The 20,389-nt window shown below is 49.7% G+C and overlaps 2 protein-coding genes across 8 annotated transcripts in view; both read right to left on the reverse strand.

Moving 5' to 3' along the window:
• Positions 1-1,236: 1,236 nt before the first annotated feature.
• Positions 1,237-4,158, reverse strand: LOC146752221 (uncharacterized; the record flags this gene model as incomplete). The annotated part of the gene is made up of 1 exon (XM_085532770.1): positions 1,237-4,158. A coding segment is annotated over one exon (2,922 nt), but the record flags the coding sequence as incomplete, so codon positions are not given.
• A 1,411-nt stretch (positions 4,159-5,569) lies between these two features.
• Positions 5,570-20,389, reverse strand: part of LOC107307649 (uncharacterized) — a 56,675-nt gene continuing 41,855 nt past the window's right edge. The window contains exons 8-12 of one of the 7 annotated variants that reach the window (XM_085532730.1): positions 19,197-19,260; positions 17,025-17,102; positions 12,434-12,462; positions 12,275-12,303; positions 11,860-11,888 (exon numbers count right to left, since the gene is read on the reverse strand). In XM_085532730.1, coding sequence (XP_085388856.1) covers positions 11,885-11,888; positions 12,275-12,303; positions 12,434-12,462; positions 17,025-17,102; positions 19,197-19,260 — 204 coding nt within the window. In that variant the 3' untranslated portion in view covers positions 11,860-11,884. Of the gene's footprint in view, positions 5,808-11,414; positions 11,609-11,759; positions 11,918-12,013; positions 12,304-12,433; positions 12,463-17,024; positions 17,103-19,196; positions 19,261-20,389 lie in introns of those variants that run through there. The other 6 variants (XM_085532728.1, XM_085532732.1, XM_085532729.1 and 3 more) reach the window with 6 other exon arrangements.

The following is a 20,389-nucleotide window of genomic DNA, read 5'->3' on the forward strand; positions in this document are numbered from 1 at the left end:
GGGGAATAGGGGGAAATGGGGGAGGAAATGGGGTGTGGGGGGGAAATAGGAGGGAAATAGGGGAGGAAATGGGGTTTGGGGGGGGAAATAGGGGGGTAATGGGGGGAAATATGGGGGAATAGGGGGGAAATATGGGGGAAATAGGGGGAAAATGGGGGGAAATAAGGGGTAATGGGGGGAAATAGGGGGAAATAGGGGGAAATAAGGGGGAAATAGGGAGGAAATGGGGGAGGAAATGGGGTTTGGGGGGGAAATAGGGGGGAAATAGGGGGAATAGGGGGGAGATAGGGGGGAAATAGGGGGAAATAAGGGGGAAATAGGGGGAATAGGGGGAAATAAGGGGGAAATAGGGGGAAATAAGGGGGAAATGGGGGAAATGGGGGAGGAAATGGGGTTTGGGGGGGGAAATAGGGGGGTAATGGGGGGAATAGGGGGGAAATAGGGGGGAAATAGGGGGGAAATAGGGGGGGAAATAGGGGGAAATAGGGGAGGAAATGGGGTTTGGGGGGGGAAATAGGGGGGAAATGGGGAAAATATGGGGGAAATAGGGGGGGAAATGGGGGAGGAAATGGGGTGTGTGGGGGAAATAGAGGGGTAATGGGGGGGAATAGGGGGGAAATAGGGGGTAATGGGGGGAATGGGGAAAATAGGGGGATAATGGGGGGAAATAGGGGGGAAATAGGGGGGTAATGGGGGGAAATAGGGGGAAATAAGGGGGAAATAGGGGGGTAATGGGGGGAATAGGGTGTGTGGGGGAAATAGGGGGGAAATAGGGGGGGAAATAGGGTGTGGGGGGGAAATTGGGGGAATAGGGGGGAAATAGGGGGGAAATAGGGGGGAAATATGGGGTAATGGGGGGAAATAGGGGGGAAATAGGGGGAAATAGGGGGGAATAGGGGGATATGGGGGAGGAAATGGGGTTTGGGGGGAGTAATAGGGGGGTAATGGGGGGAAATATGGGGGAATAGGGGGGAAATATGGGGGAAATAGAGGGAAAATGGGGGGAAATAAGGGGGTAATAGGGGGAAATAGGGGGGAAATAGGGGGAAATAGGGGGAATAGGGGAGGAAATAGGGTGTGGGGGGGAGAAATAGGAGGGAATAGGGGGGAAATAAGGGGGAAATATGGGGGAATAGGGGGAGGAAATGGGGTTTGGGGGGGGAAATAGGGGGGGAAATAGGGTGTGGGGGGGAAATAGAGGGGTAATGGGGGGGAATAGGGGAGAAAATAGGGGGAAATAGGGGGAAAAAAGGGGGGGAATAGGGGGGGAATATGGGGGGAATGGGGGGAAATTGGGGGAAATGGGGGGAAATATGGGGGAAATAAGGGGGAAATATGGGGGAAATGGGGGAGGAAATGGGGTTTGGGGGGGTAAATAGGAGGGAAATGGGGGGAAATAGGGGGGAAATGAGGGAAATAGGGGGGAAATAGGGGGAGTAAAGCAGGGAGAGGAAGTAAAACAGGAAGTAGAACAGGAAGTAGAGCAGGAAGTGAAACACAAAGTGAAACAGGAAGTAGAACAGGAAGTGAAGCAGGAAGTGAAACAGAAAGTGAACCAGGAAGTGAACCAGGAAGTGAACCAGGAAGTGAAACAGGAAGTAGAACAGGAAGTAGAACAGGAAGTAGAACAGGAAGTAGAACAGGAAGTGAAGCAGGAAGTGAAACAAAGTGAAACAGGAAGTGAAACAGAAAGTGAAACAGGAAGTGAAGCAGGAAGTGAAGCAGGAAGTGAAACAGGAAGTGAAGCAGGAAGTGAAACAGGAAGAGAAAGTGAAGCAGGAAGTGAAACAGGAAGTAGAACAGGAAGTGAAACAAAGTGAAACAGGAAGTGAAGCAGGAAGTGAAGCAGGAAGTGAAACAGGAAGTAGAACAGGAAGTGAAACAGGAAGTGAAACAGGAAGTGAAGCAGGAAGTGAAGCAGGAAGTGAAACAGGAAGTGAAGCAGGAAGTGAAACAGGAAGAGAAAGTGAAGCAGGAAGTGAAGCAGGAAGTAGAACAGGAAGTGAAACAAAGTGAAACAGGAAGTGAAGCAGGAAGTGAAGCAGGAAGTGAAACAGGAAGTAGAACAGGAAGTGAAGCAGGAAGTGAAACAGGAAGTGAAGCAGGAAGTGAAACAGGAAGTGGACCAGAAAGTGAAACAGGAAGTGAGGCAGGAAGTAGAACAGGAAGTGAAGCAGGATGTGAAGCAGGAAGTGAAACAGGAAGTGAAGCAGGAAGTAGAACAGGAAGTGAAGCAGGAAGTGAAGCAGGAAGTGAAACAGGAAGTAGAACAGGAAGTGAAGCAGGAAGTGAAGCAGGAAGTGAAACAGGAAGTAGAACAGGAAGTGAAGCAGGAAGTGAAGCAGGAAGTGAAGCAGGAAGTGAAACAGGAAGTGAAACAAAGTGAAACAGGAAGTAGAACAGGAAGTGAAGCAGGAAGTGAAACAGGAAGTGAAACAGGAAGTGAAACAAAGTGAAACAGGAAGTGAAACAGGAAGTGAAACAGGAAGTGAAACAAAGTGAAACAGGAAGTGAAACAGGAAGTGAAGCAGGAAGTGAAACAGGAAGTGAAGCAGGAAGTGAGGCAGGAAGTAGAACAGGAAGTGAAACAGAAAGTGAAGCAGGTAGTGAAGCAGGAAGTGAACCAGGAAGTAGAACAGGAAGTGAAGCAGGAAGTGAAGCAGGAAGTGAAGCAGGAAGTGAAGCAGGAAGTAGAGCAGGAAGTGAAACAGGAAGTGAAGCAGGAAGTGAGGCAGGAAGTAGAACAGGAAGTGAAACAGGAAGTAGAACAGGAAGTGAAACAGGAAGTGGACCAGAAAGTGAAACAGGAAGTAGAACAGGAAGTGAAGCAGGAAGTGAAACAGGAAGTGAAACAGGAAGTGAACCAGGAAGTAGAACAGGAAGTAGAACAGGAAATGAAGCAGGAAGTGAAGCAGGAAGTGAAGCAGGAAGTGAAACAGGAAGTGAACCAGGAAGTAGAACAGGAAGTGAAGCAGGAAGTGAAACAGGAAGTGAAACAGGAAGTGAAGCAGGAAGTGAAACAAAGTGAAACAGGAAGTGAGCCAGAAAGTGAAACAGGAAGAGGAAGTGAAACAAAGTGAAACAGGAAGTGAAGCAGGAAGTGAAGCAGGAAGTGAACCAGGAAGTGAAACAGGAAGTGAAACAGGAAGTGAAGCAGGAAGTGAAGCAGGAAGTGAAACAGGAAGTAGAACAGGAAGTAGAACAGGAAGTGAAACAAAGTGAAACAGGAAGTGAAGCAGGAAGTGAAGCAGGAAGTGAAACAAAGTGAAACAGGAAGTGAACCAGGAAGTAGAACAGGAAGTGAAGCAGGAAGTGAAACAGGAAGTGAAGCAGGAAGTAGAACAGGAAGTAGAACAGGAAGAGGAAGTGAAGCAGGAAGTGAAGCAGGAAGTGAAACAGGAAGTGAAACAGGAAGTGAAGCAGGAAGTGAAGCAGGAAGTGAAGCAGGAAGTGAAACAGGAAGTGAAGCAGGAAGTGAAGCAGGAAGTAGAACAGGAAGTGAAGCAGGAAGTGAAACAGGAAGTGAAACAGGAAGTGAAACAGGAAGTGAGGCAGGAAGTAGAACAGGAAGTAGAACAGGAAGTGAAGCAGGAAGTGAAACAGGAAGTGAAACAAAGTGAAACAGGAAGTGAACCAGAAAGTGAAACAGGAAGAGGAAGTGAAGCAGGAAGTGAAACAGAAAGTGCAACAGGAAGTGAAGCAGGAAGTGAAGCAGGAAGAGGAAGTGAAACAGAAAGTGAAACAGGAAGTGAACCAGAAAGTGAAACAGGAAGTGAAGCAGGAAGTGAAACAGGAAGTGAAACAAAGTGAAACAGGAAGTGAACCAGAAAGTGAAACAGGAAGTGAAGCAGGAAGTGAAGCAGGAAGTGAACCAGGAAGTGAAACAAAGTGAAACAGGAAGTGAAGCAGGAAGTGGAACAAGGAGTGAAGCAGGAAGTGAGGCAGGAAGTGAAGCAGAAAGTGAAACAGGAAGTGAAACAAAGTGAAACAGGAAGTAGAACAGGAAGTGGAGCAGGAAGTAGAGCAGGAAGTGCCCTGACCGGACGTGTCCGTTGTGGATGTTGAAGGCCAGGCAGACGACGGCCAACACGATGCCCAGAGCCGCCAGCACCGACAGCGACACAAACAGGCGCTGGGACACAAAGCGGAACGTGGAGATCACCTTCGTGTAGTCGGCTGGGGGGGAACCGCCTATAGGGGACAATGGGGTCAGGGTCTGCCCCATAGAGACCCATAGAGACACAGTGTGCTCCATAGCGCCCCCTAGTGGAGATCACCTTCGTGTAGTCAGCCGGGGGGGAGCCGCCTATAGGGGACAATGGGGGTCACACTGAAGAGTGAGCAAAGCCTCAAAATGGTGGTAAGGTAACACTTTGCTATAGAAAGGGAAAGGGGAACTTCACAGAAACCAAGACAAAGGGTAACTGTACATTTAAAAGTGCAGGGAAAGGGGGAATTGCAGACACTTAGTCAAAATAAAGCCAGAGAAGAGGGCAATAAAGATAAGAAGAAACTGTCCGGAGACCTCTGACAAGAAGGATTAGATCCCCCCCCCGGGCAAGATGATGCCGACATGGGAGAACAATAACAGCAGATAACACCAAGAAGAAAACAGAAGAAGAATTTCACCCCAAAACATCGGCAAGGGTTGCGGGGAATGGGGTCAGGGGGAATGAGGGAATGGGGTCGCGGGGAACGGGGCCATAGGGAATGTAATGAATATGTAATCAAACTGAGGAGGAGACTATTGATTATGTATTAGCTTAACCTATATCTGTAACACACTTTTCTCTTTACAGTGTGCAAGTTTGGTGGAGCTATCCCCCTTGCACCCAGCGCTGCGCAACGCTGGAATAAACATACCTGCTTTATAACCCATCTCTGGATTATAGAGTTTGATTCCGCAAGTCAATTTGGCACCCCAGATGGGACCCTCTCTGTTCGGCTGCAGGACCAGCTGAGAAGGGGGACGCCTTTGGCGCGCCCCGAGATTTCTCGGAAGGACTCCCCTCCCTCATCTGATCACTGCAGGAGCAGACAAGAACCATCTATCGGCGGACCAGGTATGTGAAATGGGGGACCCGTAAGTCGTGAGGAGACGTCCTACGCAGGGCACAGTGGAGTCGGCGTGCTCCCCCCCAGGGATGTGAGCTCACGGGTTAGGTTAGGTTGCCGGCTGGGTTAGGACTCCCTAGGGAGTGCCTACAAAGGGGCCAGTAAGTCGTACGCATGGTAAAAGAGCTATTGCTCACATTCAGGTGATTGCTAATTGGGCAGAGCTTGTCTGCTCTCTGGTACAGGGTGATTTGGGTAATCCTGGGATAATTGGTATCGTACAGTGCTGTTTATATAGGTGACCTAAGTCAACAACTAGCACCGGTGTTCTTAACATCTTTGGTTAAGCTTAACAAATGATATAATGTAATTGTGCTTGAATTGTCGTGTGAGTGTGGTGTGAGTGAGACGCAGCACAGCTGCGGGGCGAGTGCGGAGTCCTGACCCGCGGTTCCGTCCTCCCGCGAGGGAAACGGCCGGGGACGGACGAAGCGAAAGTTGTCTCCAATACTTGTTTGTCTTTGTTTTAATACATGTTTATTTTGTATTATTAATTACTGGTTGTTGTAAAGTATGTGGTCATAAGTCATAACAATGCTGTTGTGTCAGAAGTGGTTTTACTTATAAAAGAATATGGTGGTTTATATTAAGTTACGATGGGAAAATCACAGAGCAAAGAGGTCCCTGCGCGCTCACCCCTGGGGTGTATACTGGCACATTGGCGAGATATCGCTGGGGAACCAGGAGGAACCCTGAGCCGAAAAAAAAAAAATCCTGATTAAATATTGTAATCAGTGGTGGTTGATGTATAAGCTAGAGGACAGGGACAATGAACATATAGAGGGATGTCTGTGTGGAATGAGTATCAACCCATTTATGTGATACTGTGTTCTGCCTGCGAAGAGGTGTAAGGGAGGTGGGTCAGTCAGTGCTGGCTCTGTGGCGAGAGGTTTATAACTGAACGATATGGATTGCTAAGGGAAAGTTATAAGGTAGTAAGGGTGTTTATGGAAACTGAAGAACTGTGTTGCTTGATTTGTGGAAGCAACTGGAAGGCTCTGGAGAGGAGGTGAAATGTAATGATTAGAGTTTGGAAAGCGAAAAAGTTTGGGAAGGACACAGGTTGAGGAAGGCAAAGATAAAAACAGGGATGTCAGGTCTGAAGAGAGGAGTACAATAAGAAGAAAACAAACAAACAACAACAACAACAGAAAACAAAACAAACACCTGATTGAGAATCAGAGATGTTCAGGAAATTGAGAATAATAACAGCTGTTACTGTTGTGGTGCTAGAGTAGGGCCATAGGACCCAGAGATCCCCCCCGAGGAAAGGGGGGGGAGGGAGGCTTGAAGAGCCCAGGGAGGGCTCTGCCCCGCTGGAATGAAAGCAGTGTGCAAATGCAGTGGGACACTGGTAGAGAAATCCGACCAAGCTGAGTGAGAAGGAATTGCCTCTGATTGCAGAACTGAACAATGAGAACTTGGGAAGTTAACCCTAGCAGATACACCGATGAAACTGCAGCTAAAGAAGCAGGATAAAGTAGTTCATTTTCTGATGGATATGGGAGCTTCTTACTACCCATAGATGGTTTTGTAACATTAGTAGGTGCTACTGCCCAACAAGAAAAGGCTTACTTTTGGAATTAATTAAATATAAGCTAAGAAAACAAGTAGGAATACAGAAATTCTTGTACCTGTCAGGTTACCCTGGCAAGAAATTTAATAAAACTGGAGCTAAGGGTCAAACAATATTGGCTGATTAAGAATTGTAAGTCTGACTATTAACACAAACTGGGAAAAACAATGTTATACCCCCAGGAGCCACAGCAATCTCAATTAAGACACACTTAGGGGTGTGGGCATCAGGGCCAAAAATTAAGCCCTAAATACAAGTTAAAAGCAAGAGCTCACCCACTCAGGGTAAAGTGGTGCCCTTTGAGGATATGTGACTGTAGAAGGACAAAAGAAATAATAGATAATTTTTTTGAGTTTGAATTACTAATTGAATGGGAATCCAAGTACAAAACTCCATTTTTGCCAATTTGCTAAATTTTCGGATAGCAAGTGCTTTAGTTTGGTAGAAGACATGAGGACAAGTAATGGAATTGTTGAATGGATACACTCAGTGATGGAAAATCCATGCACTTTATCAACCAAGTTAAGGAATGAATAGGTGGAGTTTACCTTCTGGATTTGAGGGATGTCTCTTCTGCCTGGTTTGGCTAAAGGAAGCCTAAGGTTATTTGCCTTTGAATAGGAAAACCCTAATAGAGGGAGAAGAGACTCAGTTAACCTGGACAGTGTTACCCAGGGTTGTGAGAATAGCTTAATGATCTTTGAGAACTGGTCAACTCATGAGCCTGAGACCTGGGATCCTCCATCCTAGGGTGGAACTTTACTGGAGCATGTGGATGCCACAGCAACAAAAGGACTGTGTACAATAGACTGAGGGTTTGCTGAGTTTCTTGGTTTACCGAAAGCACAAATAACTCAGAAATTACAGCTGGACTTTGAACCTTAAGGACTGCCAAGAAAGAAGCCATCTGCTAAGCCCCTGAGCTGCAAACTGTCAAGGAACTCCATACGTTCCCAGGAATGACAGGAGGGTGCTGACCATGGATACACAGCTACGGACTGATGGTAAACCTCAAACAGCTTGAAGTGAGTAAGGGATGGTGCCTGAGGGCAGTGGCTGCACTAGTGCTCAATATTCAAGAAGCCTATAAATCTACACTGGGCCAAAGGACACCAGTTTTAATATCTCATACAGTGTTTACTGTATTGGAGGCAAAAGGGGGACATTAGTTCATTGGCTCTCACCCCAAAGATTCCTGAAATACCAGGCCATCCTGGTAGAGCAAGGTGATGTAGAAATAATTGTGACTAATATTGTCAACCCAGTATCTTTCCTTAGCGGAACTCCCGGAGAACCACTATTACATGACTGCTTTGAATCAACTGAAGCTGCACATTCCAGCCGGTCAGTCGAACCTGAAGGACGAACCCTTAGAAGATGCAGAAGACACCTGGTTTACCAGCAACTGCAGTTTTATGAGACAAGGAGACTGTAAGGCAGGACATGCAGTAACTGCTACTGACCAGGTAATCGAAGCACAACCACCAGCTGTGGGGACTTCCCCTCAGAAGGCTGAAATAACTGCCTTGACAAGAGCTTTAATCATATGGACAGATGCTAAATATGTGCCACACGCTCATAGTACCATCTGAAAAGAGCAAGGATTGCTCACACACAAGAAAAAGAGCCTGATTTAAATCTACCAATGGTTATTATATGTTGTAAAAGACATCAGAAATGTAACACTGTACAGGAAACAGAAAATAAGATGATAGATCAGGTGGCAGAACAGGCAGTTGAAGAGGGCTTCAATTCCAGACGGTAAACTTAAAATCTCTGAAGCCAAGTCAAAACCTGTAAAATATTCTAAAGAGAACAGGAGTCCAATTAATGATTTAGAAAGGAAGAGAGCAAGCTGACAGATGGGTGCATGCCCAAATGGACACATTATTATGCCCTTTAGTATTTTATGGAAATTGGTTATAAGGGAAGATAAGAGAATATATTGAGCAAACCAACACTACAAAGTACAGTCCCAGTACCAGGAACAGGGCACAAGTGGGCTTCATGGGAGAGGGCCTTCCAGGGCAACAACGGCAAATTGAGTTCACAGAACTCCCAAGAAAAGGGGGGTACCACTGTATGAAAATTTCTGTAACCTTAGAAACAATTGAGGATGCTGCTGCAGATGCTTGATGGACAATCCAAAAGGAGATATCCTGTTTATCCAAAGATGCATTGCAACATGGAGTAGGCAGGGATAACACCGATTGGGGAATAGTTTTCTCTGGATCATGGGATAAACTTACTAGTTGCCAAATTTAGGATGACTAAAACAGCTTTTCTTAGCCTGCATCACCTTGCTACTCTTGGTGTGTTTTACTTGTGTTGTTATGTCTTTTGTGTCTGTACCAAGGTACTGGAAGGGAATACGAGGTTTGGAAGAGACATGAGCTGAGACAAAAGGTAGAGAGCGGAGCCTATTTTGAGACCCATTAAGAATCTAGCAGGTAAAAGCCTGCTAGATTAAAGAAAAGGGGGGAATTGAAGAGTGAGCAAAGCCTCAAAATGGTGGTAAGGTAACACTTTGCTATAGAAAGGGAAAGGGGAACTTCACAGAAACCAAGACAAAGGGTAACTGTACATTTAAAAGTGCAGGGAAAGGGGGAATTGCAGACACTTAGTCAAAATAAAGCCAGAGAAGAGGGCAATAAAGATAAGAAGAAACTGTCCGGAGACCTCTGACAAGAAGGATTAGATCCCCCCCCCCGGGCAAGATGATGCCGACATGGGAGAACAATAACAGCAGATAACACCAAGAAGAAAACAGAAGAAGAATTTCACCCCAAAACATCGGCAAGGGTTGCGGGGAATGGGGTCAGGGGGAATGAGGGAATGGGGTCGCGGGGAACGGGGCCATAGGGAATGTAATGAATATGTAATCAAACTGAGGAGGAGACTATTGATTATGTATTAGCTTAACCTATATCTGTAACACACTTTTCTCTTTACAGTGTGCAAGTTTGGTGGAGCTATCCCCCTTGCACCCAGCGCTGCGCAACGCTGGAATAAACATACCTGCTTTATAACCCATCTCTGGATTATAGAGTTTGATTCCGCAAGTCAACACTCTGCCCCATAGCGACCCATAGAGACCCATAGGGACCCATAGAGACCCATAGGGACCCATAGAGACCCATAGAGACCCATAGAGACCCATAGGGACCCATAGAGAGCCATAGGGACCCATAGAGAGCCATAGCGACCCACAGCGCCCCCTAGTGGAGATCACCTTCGTGTAGTCGGCCGGGGGGGAACCGCCTATGGGGGATAATGGGGTCAGGGTCTGCCCCATAGAGACCCATAGAGACCCATAGGGACCCATAGAGATACATAGAGATACATGGGGCAACACAGCGCCCCCTAGTGGAGATCACCTTGGTGTAATCAGCTGGGGGGGAGCCACCTATGGGAGGACATGGGGGTCAGGGTCTGCCCCATAGCGACCCATAGAGACCCACAGAGAGCCATAGAGAGCCATAGAGAACCATAGGGACCCATAGAGTCCCATAGAGACCCATAGTGTAACCCATAGAGACCCACAGCGCCCCCTAGTGGAGATCACCTTCGTATAGTCGGCCGGGGGGGAGCCGCCTATGGGGGGACAATGGGGTCAGGGTCTGCCCCATAGCGACCCATAGAGACCCATAGGGACCCCATAGAGACCCATAGAGACACAGGGTGCCCCATAGAGACCCATAGAGACCAATAGAAACCCATAGCGCCCCCTAGTGGAGATCACCTTCGTGTAGTCGGCTGGGGGGGAGCCGCCTGCCATAGGGGACAATGGGGTCAGGGTCTGCCCCATAGAGACCCATAGCGACCCCATAGAGACCCATAGAGACCCCATAGAGACCCATAGGGACTCATAGAGACCCATAGAGACCCATAGGGGCCCATAGAGACCCATAGGGACCCATAGGGACTCATAGAGACCCATAGGGACCCATAGGGACCCATAGGGACTCATAGAGACCCATAGAGACCCATAGGGACCCATAGGGACCCATAGGGACTCATAGAGACCCATAGAGATACATGGGGCAACACAGCGCCCCCTAGTGGAGATCACCTTCATGTAGTCAGCTGGGGGGGAGCCGCCTATGGGGGGAAATGGGGTCAGGGTCTGCCCCATAGCGACCCATAGAGACCCATAGAGACCCATAGGGACCCATAGAGCCCTATAGCGCCCTATAGAGATACATGGGGCAACACAGCGCCCCCTAGTGGAGATCACCTTCGTGTAGTCGGCCGGGGGGGAACCGCCTGACATAGGGGGAAATGGGGGTCACACTCTGCCCCATAGAGACCCATAGAGAGCCATAGAGACCCATAGAGATACATAGAGACACAGTGTGCCCCATAGCGCCCCCTAGTGGAGATCACCTTCGTGTAATCCGCTGGGGGGGAACCGCCTGACATAGGGGACATGGGGTCAGGGTCTGCCCCATAGAGACCCATAGAGAGCCATAGTGTGACCCATAGAGACCCATAGTGCCCTATAGAGACATGTGGGGCAACACAGCGCCCCCTAGTGGAGATCACCTTCGTGTAGTCGGCCGGGGGGGAACCGCCTATGGGGGACAATGGGGGTCAGGGTCTGCCCCATAGAGACCCATAGAGAGCCATAGAGTCACAATGTGCCCCATAGAGACCCATTGGGACACGAAGCGGAACGTGGAGATCACCTTCGTGTAATCGGCCGGGGGGGAACCGCCTGCCATAGGGGGCAATGGGGTCAGGGTCTGCCCCATAGCGACCCATAGAGACCCATAGTGTGACCCATAGAGACCCATAGAGACCCATAGGGACCCATAGAGACCCATAGAGATACATAGAGAGCCATAGAGAGCCATAGCGACCCACAGCGCCCCCTAGTGGAGATCACCTTGGTGTAGTCGGCCGGGGGGGAGCCGCCTATGGGGGGACCTGGGGGTCACACACTGCCCCATAGCGACCCATAGAGAGCCATAGAGAGCCATAGAGACCCATAGAGCCCTATAGCGCCCTATAGAGATACATGGGGCAACACAGCGCCCCCTAGTGGAGATCACCTTCGTGTAGTCAGCCGGGGGGGAACCGCCTATAGGGGGAAATGGGGGTCAGGGTCTGCCCCATAGCGACCCATAGAGACCCATAGAGTCACAATGTGCCCCATAGAGACCCATTGGGACACGAAGCGGAACGTGGAGATCACCTTCGTGTAGTCGGCTGGGGGGGAACCGCCTATAGGGGACAATGGGGGTCACACACTGCCCCATAGAGACCCATAGAGAGCCATAGAGAGCCATAGAGAGCCATAGGGACCCATAGAGACCCATAGGGACCCATAGGGACTCATAGAGACCCATAGGGACCCATAGGGACCCATAGGGACCCATAGGGACTCATAGAGACCCATAGAGACCCATAGGGGCTCATAGAGACCCATAGGGACCCATAGGGACTCATAGAGACCCATAGGGACCCACAGGGACCCATAGGGACCCATAGAGACCCATAGAGACCCATAGGGACCCATAGGGACCCATAGAGACCCATAGAGATACATGGGGCAACACAGCGCCCCCTAGTGGAGATCACCTTCGTGTAGTCGGCCGGGGGGGAACCGCCTGCCATAGGGGGACAATGGGGTCAGGGTCTGCCCCATAGCGACCCATAGAGACCCATAGGGACCCATAGGGACTCATAGAGACCCATAGAGATACATGGGGCAACACAGCGCCCCCTAGTGGAGATCACCTTCGTGTAGTCGGCTGGGGGGGAACCGCCTGATATAGGGGGCAATGGGGGTCACACTCTGCCCCATAGAGACCCATAGAGAGCCATAGAGACCCATAGGGACCCATAGTGCCCCATAGAGACCCATAGAGACACAGTGTGCCCCATAGCGCCCCCTAGTGGAGATCACCTTGGTATAATCAGCTGGGGGGGAACCGCCTATGGGGGGAAATGGGGTCAGGGTCTGCCCCCATAAAACCCCATAAGACCCCATCTGACCCCATATAACTTCATATGACCCCACATCACCCCATATAACCCCATATAACCCCATATAGCCCCATATAACCCCATATAACCCCATATATCCCCATATAACCCCATATAACCCCTTTAACCCCATACAGCACCATATAACCCCATACAACCCCATATAACCGCATATACCCCATATAACCCCATATAATCCCATATACCCCATATAACCCCATATATCCCCATACAGCCCCATATATCCCCATATATCCCCATATAACCCCCTTGCCCCCCATCTCACCCCACATCACCCCATATGACCCCATACACCCCCATATAACCCCATATAACCCCATATAAACCTATATAACCCCATATTGCCCCATATAACCCCATATAACCCCATATTGCCCCATATTGCCCCATATAACCCCATATTGCCCCATATAACCCCATATGACCCCATATGACCCCATATAAACCTATATAACCCCATACAGCCCCATATAATCCCATATAACCCCATACAACCCCATATGACCCCATATAACCCCACATAACCCCATATAACCCCATATGACCCCATATAAACCTATATAACCCCATACAGCCCCATATAATCCCATATAACCCCATATAACCCCATATAACCCCATACAGCCCCATATAATCCCATATAACCCCATATAATCCCATATAACCCCATATAACCCCATACAACCCCATATAAACCCATATAACCCCATATGGCCCCATATAACCCCATACAGCCCCATACAGCCCCATATAACCCCATATAATCCCATATAACCCCATATAACCCCATATAATCCCATATAACCCCATATAACCCCATCTGACCCCATATAACCCCATATAACCCCATACAGCCCCATATGACCCCGTATAACCCCATATTGCCCCATATAGCCCCATCTGACCTCATATAACCCCATATAACCCCATATAACCCCCAGTGCCCCCCATATAACCCCATATGACCCCATGTAACCCCCTATAACCCCATACAGCCCCATATAACCCCATATAACCCCATATAACCCCATACAGCCCCATATAACCCCATATAGCCCCCATATAACCCCATGTAATCCCATATAACCCCATACAACTCCATATAGCCCCATCTGACCCCATATAACCCCATATAACCCCATATATCCCCATATAACCCCATACAGCCCCATATAACCCCATATAGCCCCCATATAACCCCATGTAATCCCATATAACCCCATACAACCCCATATAGCCCCATCTGACCCCATATAAACCCATATTGCCCCATATTGCCCCATATAACCCCATATAACCCCATATAACCCCATATATCCCCATACAGCCCCATATAACCCCATATAGCCCCCATATAACCCCATGTAATCCCATATAACCCCATACAACCCCATATAGCCCCATCTGACCCCATATAACCCCATATTGCCCCATATAACCCCATATAACCCCATATGTCCCCATATAACCGCATATAACCCCATATAACCCCATATAACCCCATACAGCCCCATATAACCCCATATAACCCCATATATCCCCATATAACCCCATATAACCCCATATAACCCCATATAACCCCATACAGCCCCATATAACCCCATATAACCCCATACAGCCCTATATAACCCCATACAGCCCCATATAATCCCATATAACCCCATATATCCCCATATAACCCCATATAACCCCATATAACCCCATACAGCCCTATATATCCCCATACAGCCCCATATAACCCCATACAGCCCCATATAACCCCATATAACCCCATATTGCCCCATATAACCCCATATAACCCCATATAACCCCATATAACCCCATATAACCCCCAGTGCCCCCCATATAACCCCATATGACCCCATGTAACCCCATATAACCCCATATAATCCCATATAACCCCATATAACCCCATATAACCCCATACAGCCCCATATAACCCCATACAGCCCCATACGACCCCATACAAACCCATATAGCCCCATATAACCCCATATGACCCCATGTAACCCCATATAACCCCATATAACCCCATACAGCCCCATATAAACCCATACAGCCCCATATAACCCCATATGACCCCATATAACCCCATATAACCCCATATAACCCCATATAACCCCCATATAACCCCATGTAATCCCATATAACCCCATATAACCCCATACAGCCCTATATAACCCCATATAACCCCATATAACCCCATATAACCCCATATTGCCCCATATAACCCCATATTGCCCCATATGACCCCATGTAACCCCATATAACCCCATACAGCCCTATATAACCCCATATAACCCCATCTGACCCCGTATAACCCCATATAACCCCATATAACCCCATACAGCCCCATATAACCCCCAGTGCCCCCCATATAACCCCATACAGCCCCATATAACCCTATATAACCCCATATAACCCCATATTGCCCCATATAACCCCATATATCCCCATATAACCCCCATATAACCCCATATCCCCCCATATAACCCCATATTGCCCCATATAACCCCATATAACCCATTATCCCCCCATATAACCCCATATTCCCCCATATAATCCCATATATCCCCATATAACCCCATATTGCCCCATATAACCCCATATAACCCCATATATCCCCATACAGCCCCATATAACCCCATACAGCCCCATATAACCCCATATAACCCCATATATCCCCATATAACCCCATATAACCCCATATAACCCCATATGACCCCATATAACCCCATATAACCCCATACAAACCCATATAGCCCCATATAACCCCATATAACCCCATATCCCCCCATATAACCCCATATTCCCCCCCTATAACCCCATATATCCCCATATAACCCCATATAACCCCATATCCCCCCATATCACACCATATAACCCCATATGACCCCATATAACCCCATATAATCCCATATAACCCCATATAACCCCATATAACCCCATACAGCCCCATATAATCCCATATAACCCCATACAGCCCCATATAATCCCATATAACCCCATATAACCCCATACAGCCCCATATAACCCCATATGACCCCATATAACCCCATATAACCCCATATAACCCCATATAAACCTATATAACCCCATATAGCCCCATATGCCCCCATATAACCCCATATCCCCCCATATCACACCATATAACCCCATATGACCCCATATAACCCCATATAATCCCATATAAACCCATATAATCCCCGGTGCCCCCCATCTCACCCCACATCACCCCATATAACCCCATACAGCCCCATATAACCCCATACAGCCCCATATAACCCCATATTGCCCCATATAACCCCATATAACCCCATATTGCCCCATATAACCCCATATAACCCCATATAACCCCATATTGCCCCATATAACCCCATATTGCCCCATATAACCCCATACTGCCCCATATAACCCCATATAACCCCATACAACCCCATATAACCCCATCTGACCCCATATAACCCCATATAACCCCATATAACCCCATATATCCCCATATAACCCCATATAACCCCATATAACCCCATACAGCCCCATATAACCCCATATAACCCCATATTGCCCCATATAACCCCATATAACCCCATATAACCCCATATTGCCCCATATAACCCCATATAACCCCATATAGCCCCATATAACGCCATATAACCCCATATAACCCTATATAGCCCCCATATAACCCCATATAACCCCATACAACCCCATATAACCCCATCTGACCCCATATAACCCCATATAGCCCCATATAACCCCCTATAACCCCATACAGCCCCATATAACCCCATATATCCCCATATAACCCCATATAACCCCATATAACCCCATACAGCCCCATATAACCCCATACAGCCCCATATAACCCCATATAGCCCCATATAACCCCATACAGCCCCATATAACCCCATATAACCCCATACAGCCCTATATAACCCCATATAACCCCATATAACCCCATATTGCCCCATATAACCCCATATAACCCCATCTGACCTCATATAACCCCATATAACCCCATATAACCCCCAGTGCCCCCCATATAACCCCATATAACCCCATATAACCCCATATAACCCCATACAGCCCCATATAACCCCATACAGCCCCATATAACCCCATATAACCCCATATCCCCCCCATATTCCCCCCATATAACCCCATACAGCCCCATATAACCCCATATTCCCCCCCTATAACCCCATATAACCCCATATTCCCCCCCTATAACCCCATATAACCCCATATAACCCCATATAACCCCATATAACCCCATATAACCCCATATAACCCCATATAACCCCCTTGCCCCCCATCTCACCGATCCACTTGTCGGTGTTGTACCAGGACAGGTTGTCCTTGGTGCTGTCGTAGTACCCGATCTTCTTGTACACGCCGCCTGGGGGGCACATGGGGGGAGATAGGGGGCAATTAGGGGATATGGGGGGCAGATAGGGGGAGATGGGGGGCAAATAGGGGGAGATAGGGGGAGATGGGGGGCAATTAGGGGACATGGGGGGTAATTAGGGAGGACGGGGGCAATTAGGGGACATGGGGGGCAATTAGGGGGAGATAGGGGGCAATTATGGCAGATGGGGGGCAGATAGGGGGAGATGGGGGGCAATTAGGGGACATGGGGGGCAAATAGGGGGAGATGGGGGCAAATAGGGGAGATGGGGGGCAAACAGGGGGAGATAGGGGGCAATTTTGGCAGATGGGGGGCAATTAGGGGGAGATTGGGGGCAAATAGGGGGCAATTAGGGGACAGATGGGGGGATAGGGGGCAATTAAGGGACATGGGGGGCAAATAGGGGACAGGGGGGCAGATAGGGGGAGATGGGGGCAATTAGGAGGAGATAGGGGCAGATAGGGGGAGATGGGGGCAATTAGGAGGAGATAGGGGCAGATAGGGGGAGATGGGGGCAATTAAGGGACATGGGGGGCAGATAGGGGGAGATGGGGGGCAATTAGGGGAGATAGGGGGCAATTATGGCAGATGGGGGGCAATTAGGGGGAGATGGGGGGCAATTAGGGGACATGGGGGGCAGATGGGGGGAGATGGGGGGCAATTAGGGGGAGATGGGGGGCAATTAGGGGGAGATGGGGGGCAATTAGGGGACATGGGGGCAGATAGGGGGCAGATAGGGGGACATGGGGGGACAGGGGGCAAATAGAAGGAGATGGGGGGCAATTAGGGGACATGGGGGGCAATTAGGGGGAGATGGGGGGCAATTAGGGGGAGATGGGGGCAGATAGGGGGCAGATAGGGGGACATGGGGGGACAGGGGGCAAATAGAAGGAGATGGGGGGCAATTAGGGGACATGGGGGGCAATTAGGTGACATGGGGGGCAATTAGGGGATATGGGGGGCAATTAGGGGACATGGGGGCAGATAGGGGGCAGATACGGGGACATGGGGGGACAGGGGGCAAATAGAAGGAGATGGGGGGCAATTAGGGGAGATGGGGGGCAATTAGGGGAGATGGGGGGCAATTAGGAGGAGATGGGGGGCAATTAGGGGGAGATGGGGGGCAATTAGAGGGAGATGGGGGGCAATTAGGGGGTATGGGGGGCAATTAGGGGGCAGATAGGGGGAGATAAGGGGCAATTAGGGGACATGGGAGGCAGATAGGGGGCAGATAGGGCGAGATGTGGGGCAATTAGGGGAGATGGGGGGCAGATGGGGGGAGATGGGGGCAATTAGGGGACATGGGGGGCAGATAGGGGGAGATGGGGGGCAATTAGGGGGCAGATAGGGGGAGATGGGGGGCAGATAGGGGACATGGGGGGCAGATGGGGGGACATGGGGGGCAATTAGGGGACATGGGGGGCAATTAGGGGGCAGATAGGGGGAGATGGGGGCAATTAAGGGGAGATGGGGGGCAATTAAGGGGAGATGGGGGGCAATTAGGGGGAGATGGGGGGCAATTAGGGGAGATGGGGGGCAGATAGGGGGAGATGGGGGGCAAATAGGGGGAGATAGGGGGAGATGGGGGGCAATTAGGTGACATGGGGGGTAATTAGGGAGGACGGGGGCAATTAGGGGATATGGGGGGCAATTAGGGGGAGATAGGGGGCAATTATGGCAGATGGGGGGCAGATAGGGGGAGATGGGGAGCAATTAGGGGACATGGGGGGCAATTAGGGGATATGGGGGGCAGATAGGGGGAGATGGGGGGCAATTAGGGGACATGGGGGCAGATAGGGGGCAGATAGGGGGACATGGGGGGACAGGGGGCAAATAGAAGGAGATGGGGGGCAATTAGGGGACATGGGGGGCAATTAGGGGACATGGGGGGCAGATGGGGGGAGATAGGGGGCAATTAAGGGGATATGGGGGGCAATTAGGGGGAGATGGGGGGCAATTAGGGGATATGGGGGGCAATTAGGGGACATGGGGAGCAGATAGGGGGACATGGGGGGCAATTAGGGGACATGGGGGGCAGATAGGGGGAGATGGGGGGCAGATAGGGGGAGATGGGGCCGCACCCACCCTGCAGCTGCTCAATGAGGGTCCAGGCCATGCGAGACCCGCTGGCGTCGAACACCACGTGGCCCTATAGGAGAGAAAGGGGGATATGGGGCTGAGATATAGGGCTGGGCTATGGGGCTGATCTATGGGGCTGGGCTATAGGGCTGGTCTATAGGGCTGGGCTACGGGGCTGGGCTATGGGGCTGATCTATAGGGCTGGGCTATAGGGCTGAGCTGTGGGGCTGGGCTATGGGGCTGGGCTATGGGGCTGGGCTATGGGGCTGATCTATGGGGCTGGGCTATAGGGCTGGGCTATAGGGCTGAGCTGTGGGGCTGGGCTATGGGGCTGAGCTATGGGGCTGATTTATGGGGCTGGGTTATGGGGCTGATATACAGAGCTAACGTATGGGGCCACAAACGCAACTGGAAGTGTGGCCCAAAGTGAAACTGAAAGTGTGGCCTAAAGCGGAAGTGGGGCCTAAAGTGGAACCGGAAGTGGAGCCTAAATCGGAACCATGTGGCCAAAAGTGAAACCGAAAGTGCGGCCTAAAGCGAAACTGAAAGTGTGGCCTAAAGCAAAACTGGAAGCGCGGCCTAAAAGTGAAACTGAAAGTGGGGCTCAAACTGGAAGTGGGGCCTAAACTGGAACCGGAAATACGGCCTGAACTGGAAGTCGGCCTACAACAAAGCCGGAAGTGGGGCCTAAATTGCAACCGTGTGGCCAAAAGTGAAACCGAAAGTGTGGCCTAAACCGGAACCAGAAGTGGGGCCTAAAACAAAACCGAAAGTGGGGCCTAAATCGCAACCATGTGGCCAAAAGTGAAACTGAAAGTGCGGCCTAAAGTGAAACCGAAAGTGGGGCCCAAACTGAAAGCGAGGCCTATAGCAGAACTGGAAGTGGGGCTGATATCGAAACCAGAACTCGGCCTAAAGTGAAACTGAAAGTGTGGCCTATAGCGGAAGTGGGGACTAAAGCGGACCCGGAAGTGTGGCCTAAACCACAACCATGTGGCCAAAAGTGAAACCGAAAGTGCGGCCTAAAGTGAAACCGAAAGTGGGGCCCAAACTGAAAGTCGGCCTATAGCGAAACCAAAAGTGTGGCCTAAAGCAGAAGTCAGCCTACTTTACCGGATGTGGGGCCTAAAACCAGATGTGGGGCCTAGATTGAAAACGGAAGCGCGACCTAAAAGCGAAACTGAAAGTGCGACTGAGAT

The sequence above is a fragment of the Coturnix japonica genome, unplaced genomic scaffold, assembly GCF_054131305.1.
Source record: "Coturnix japonica strain WE unplaced genomic scaffold, WE-NBRP24 Scf050, whole genome shotgun sequence".
NCBI lineage: Eukaryota > Metazoa > Chordata > Aves > Galliformes > Phasianidae > Coturnix > Coturnix japonica.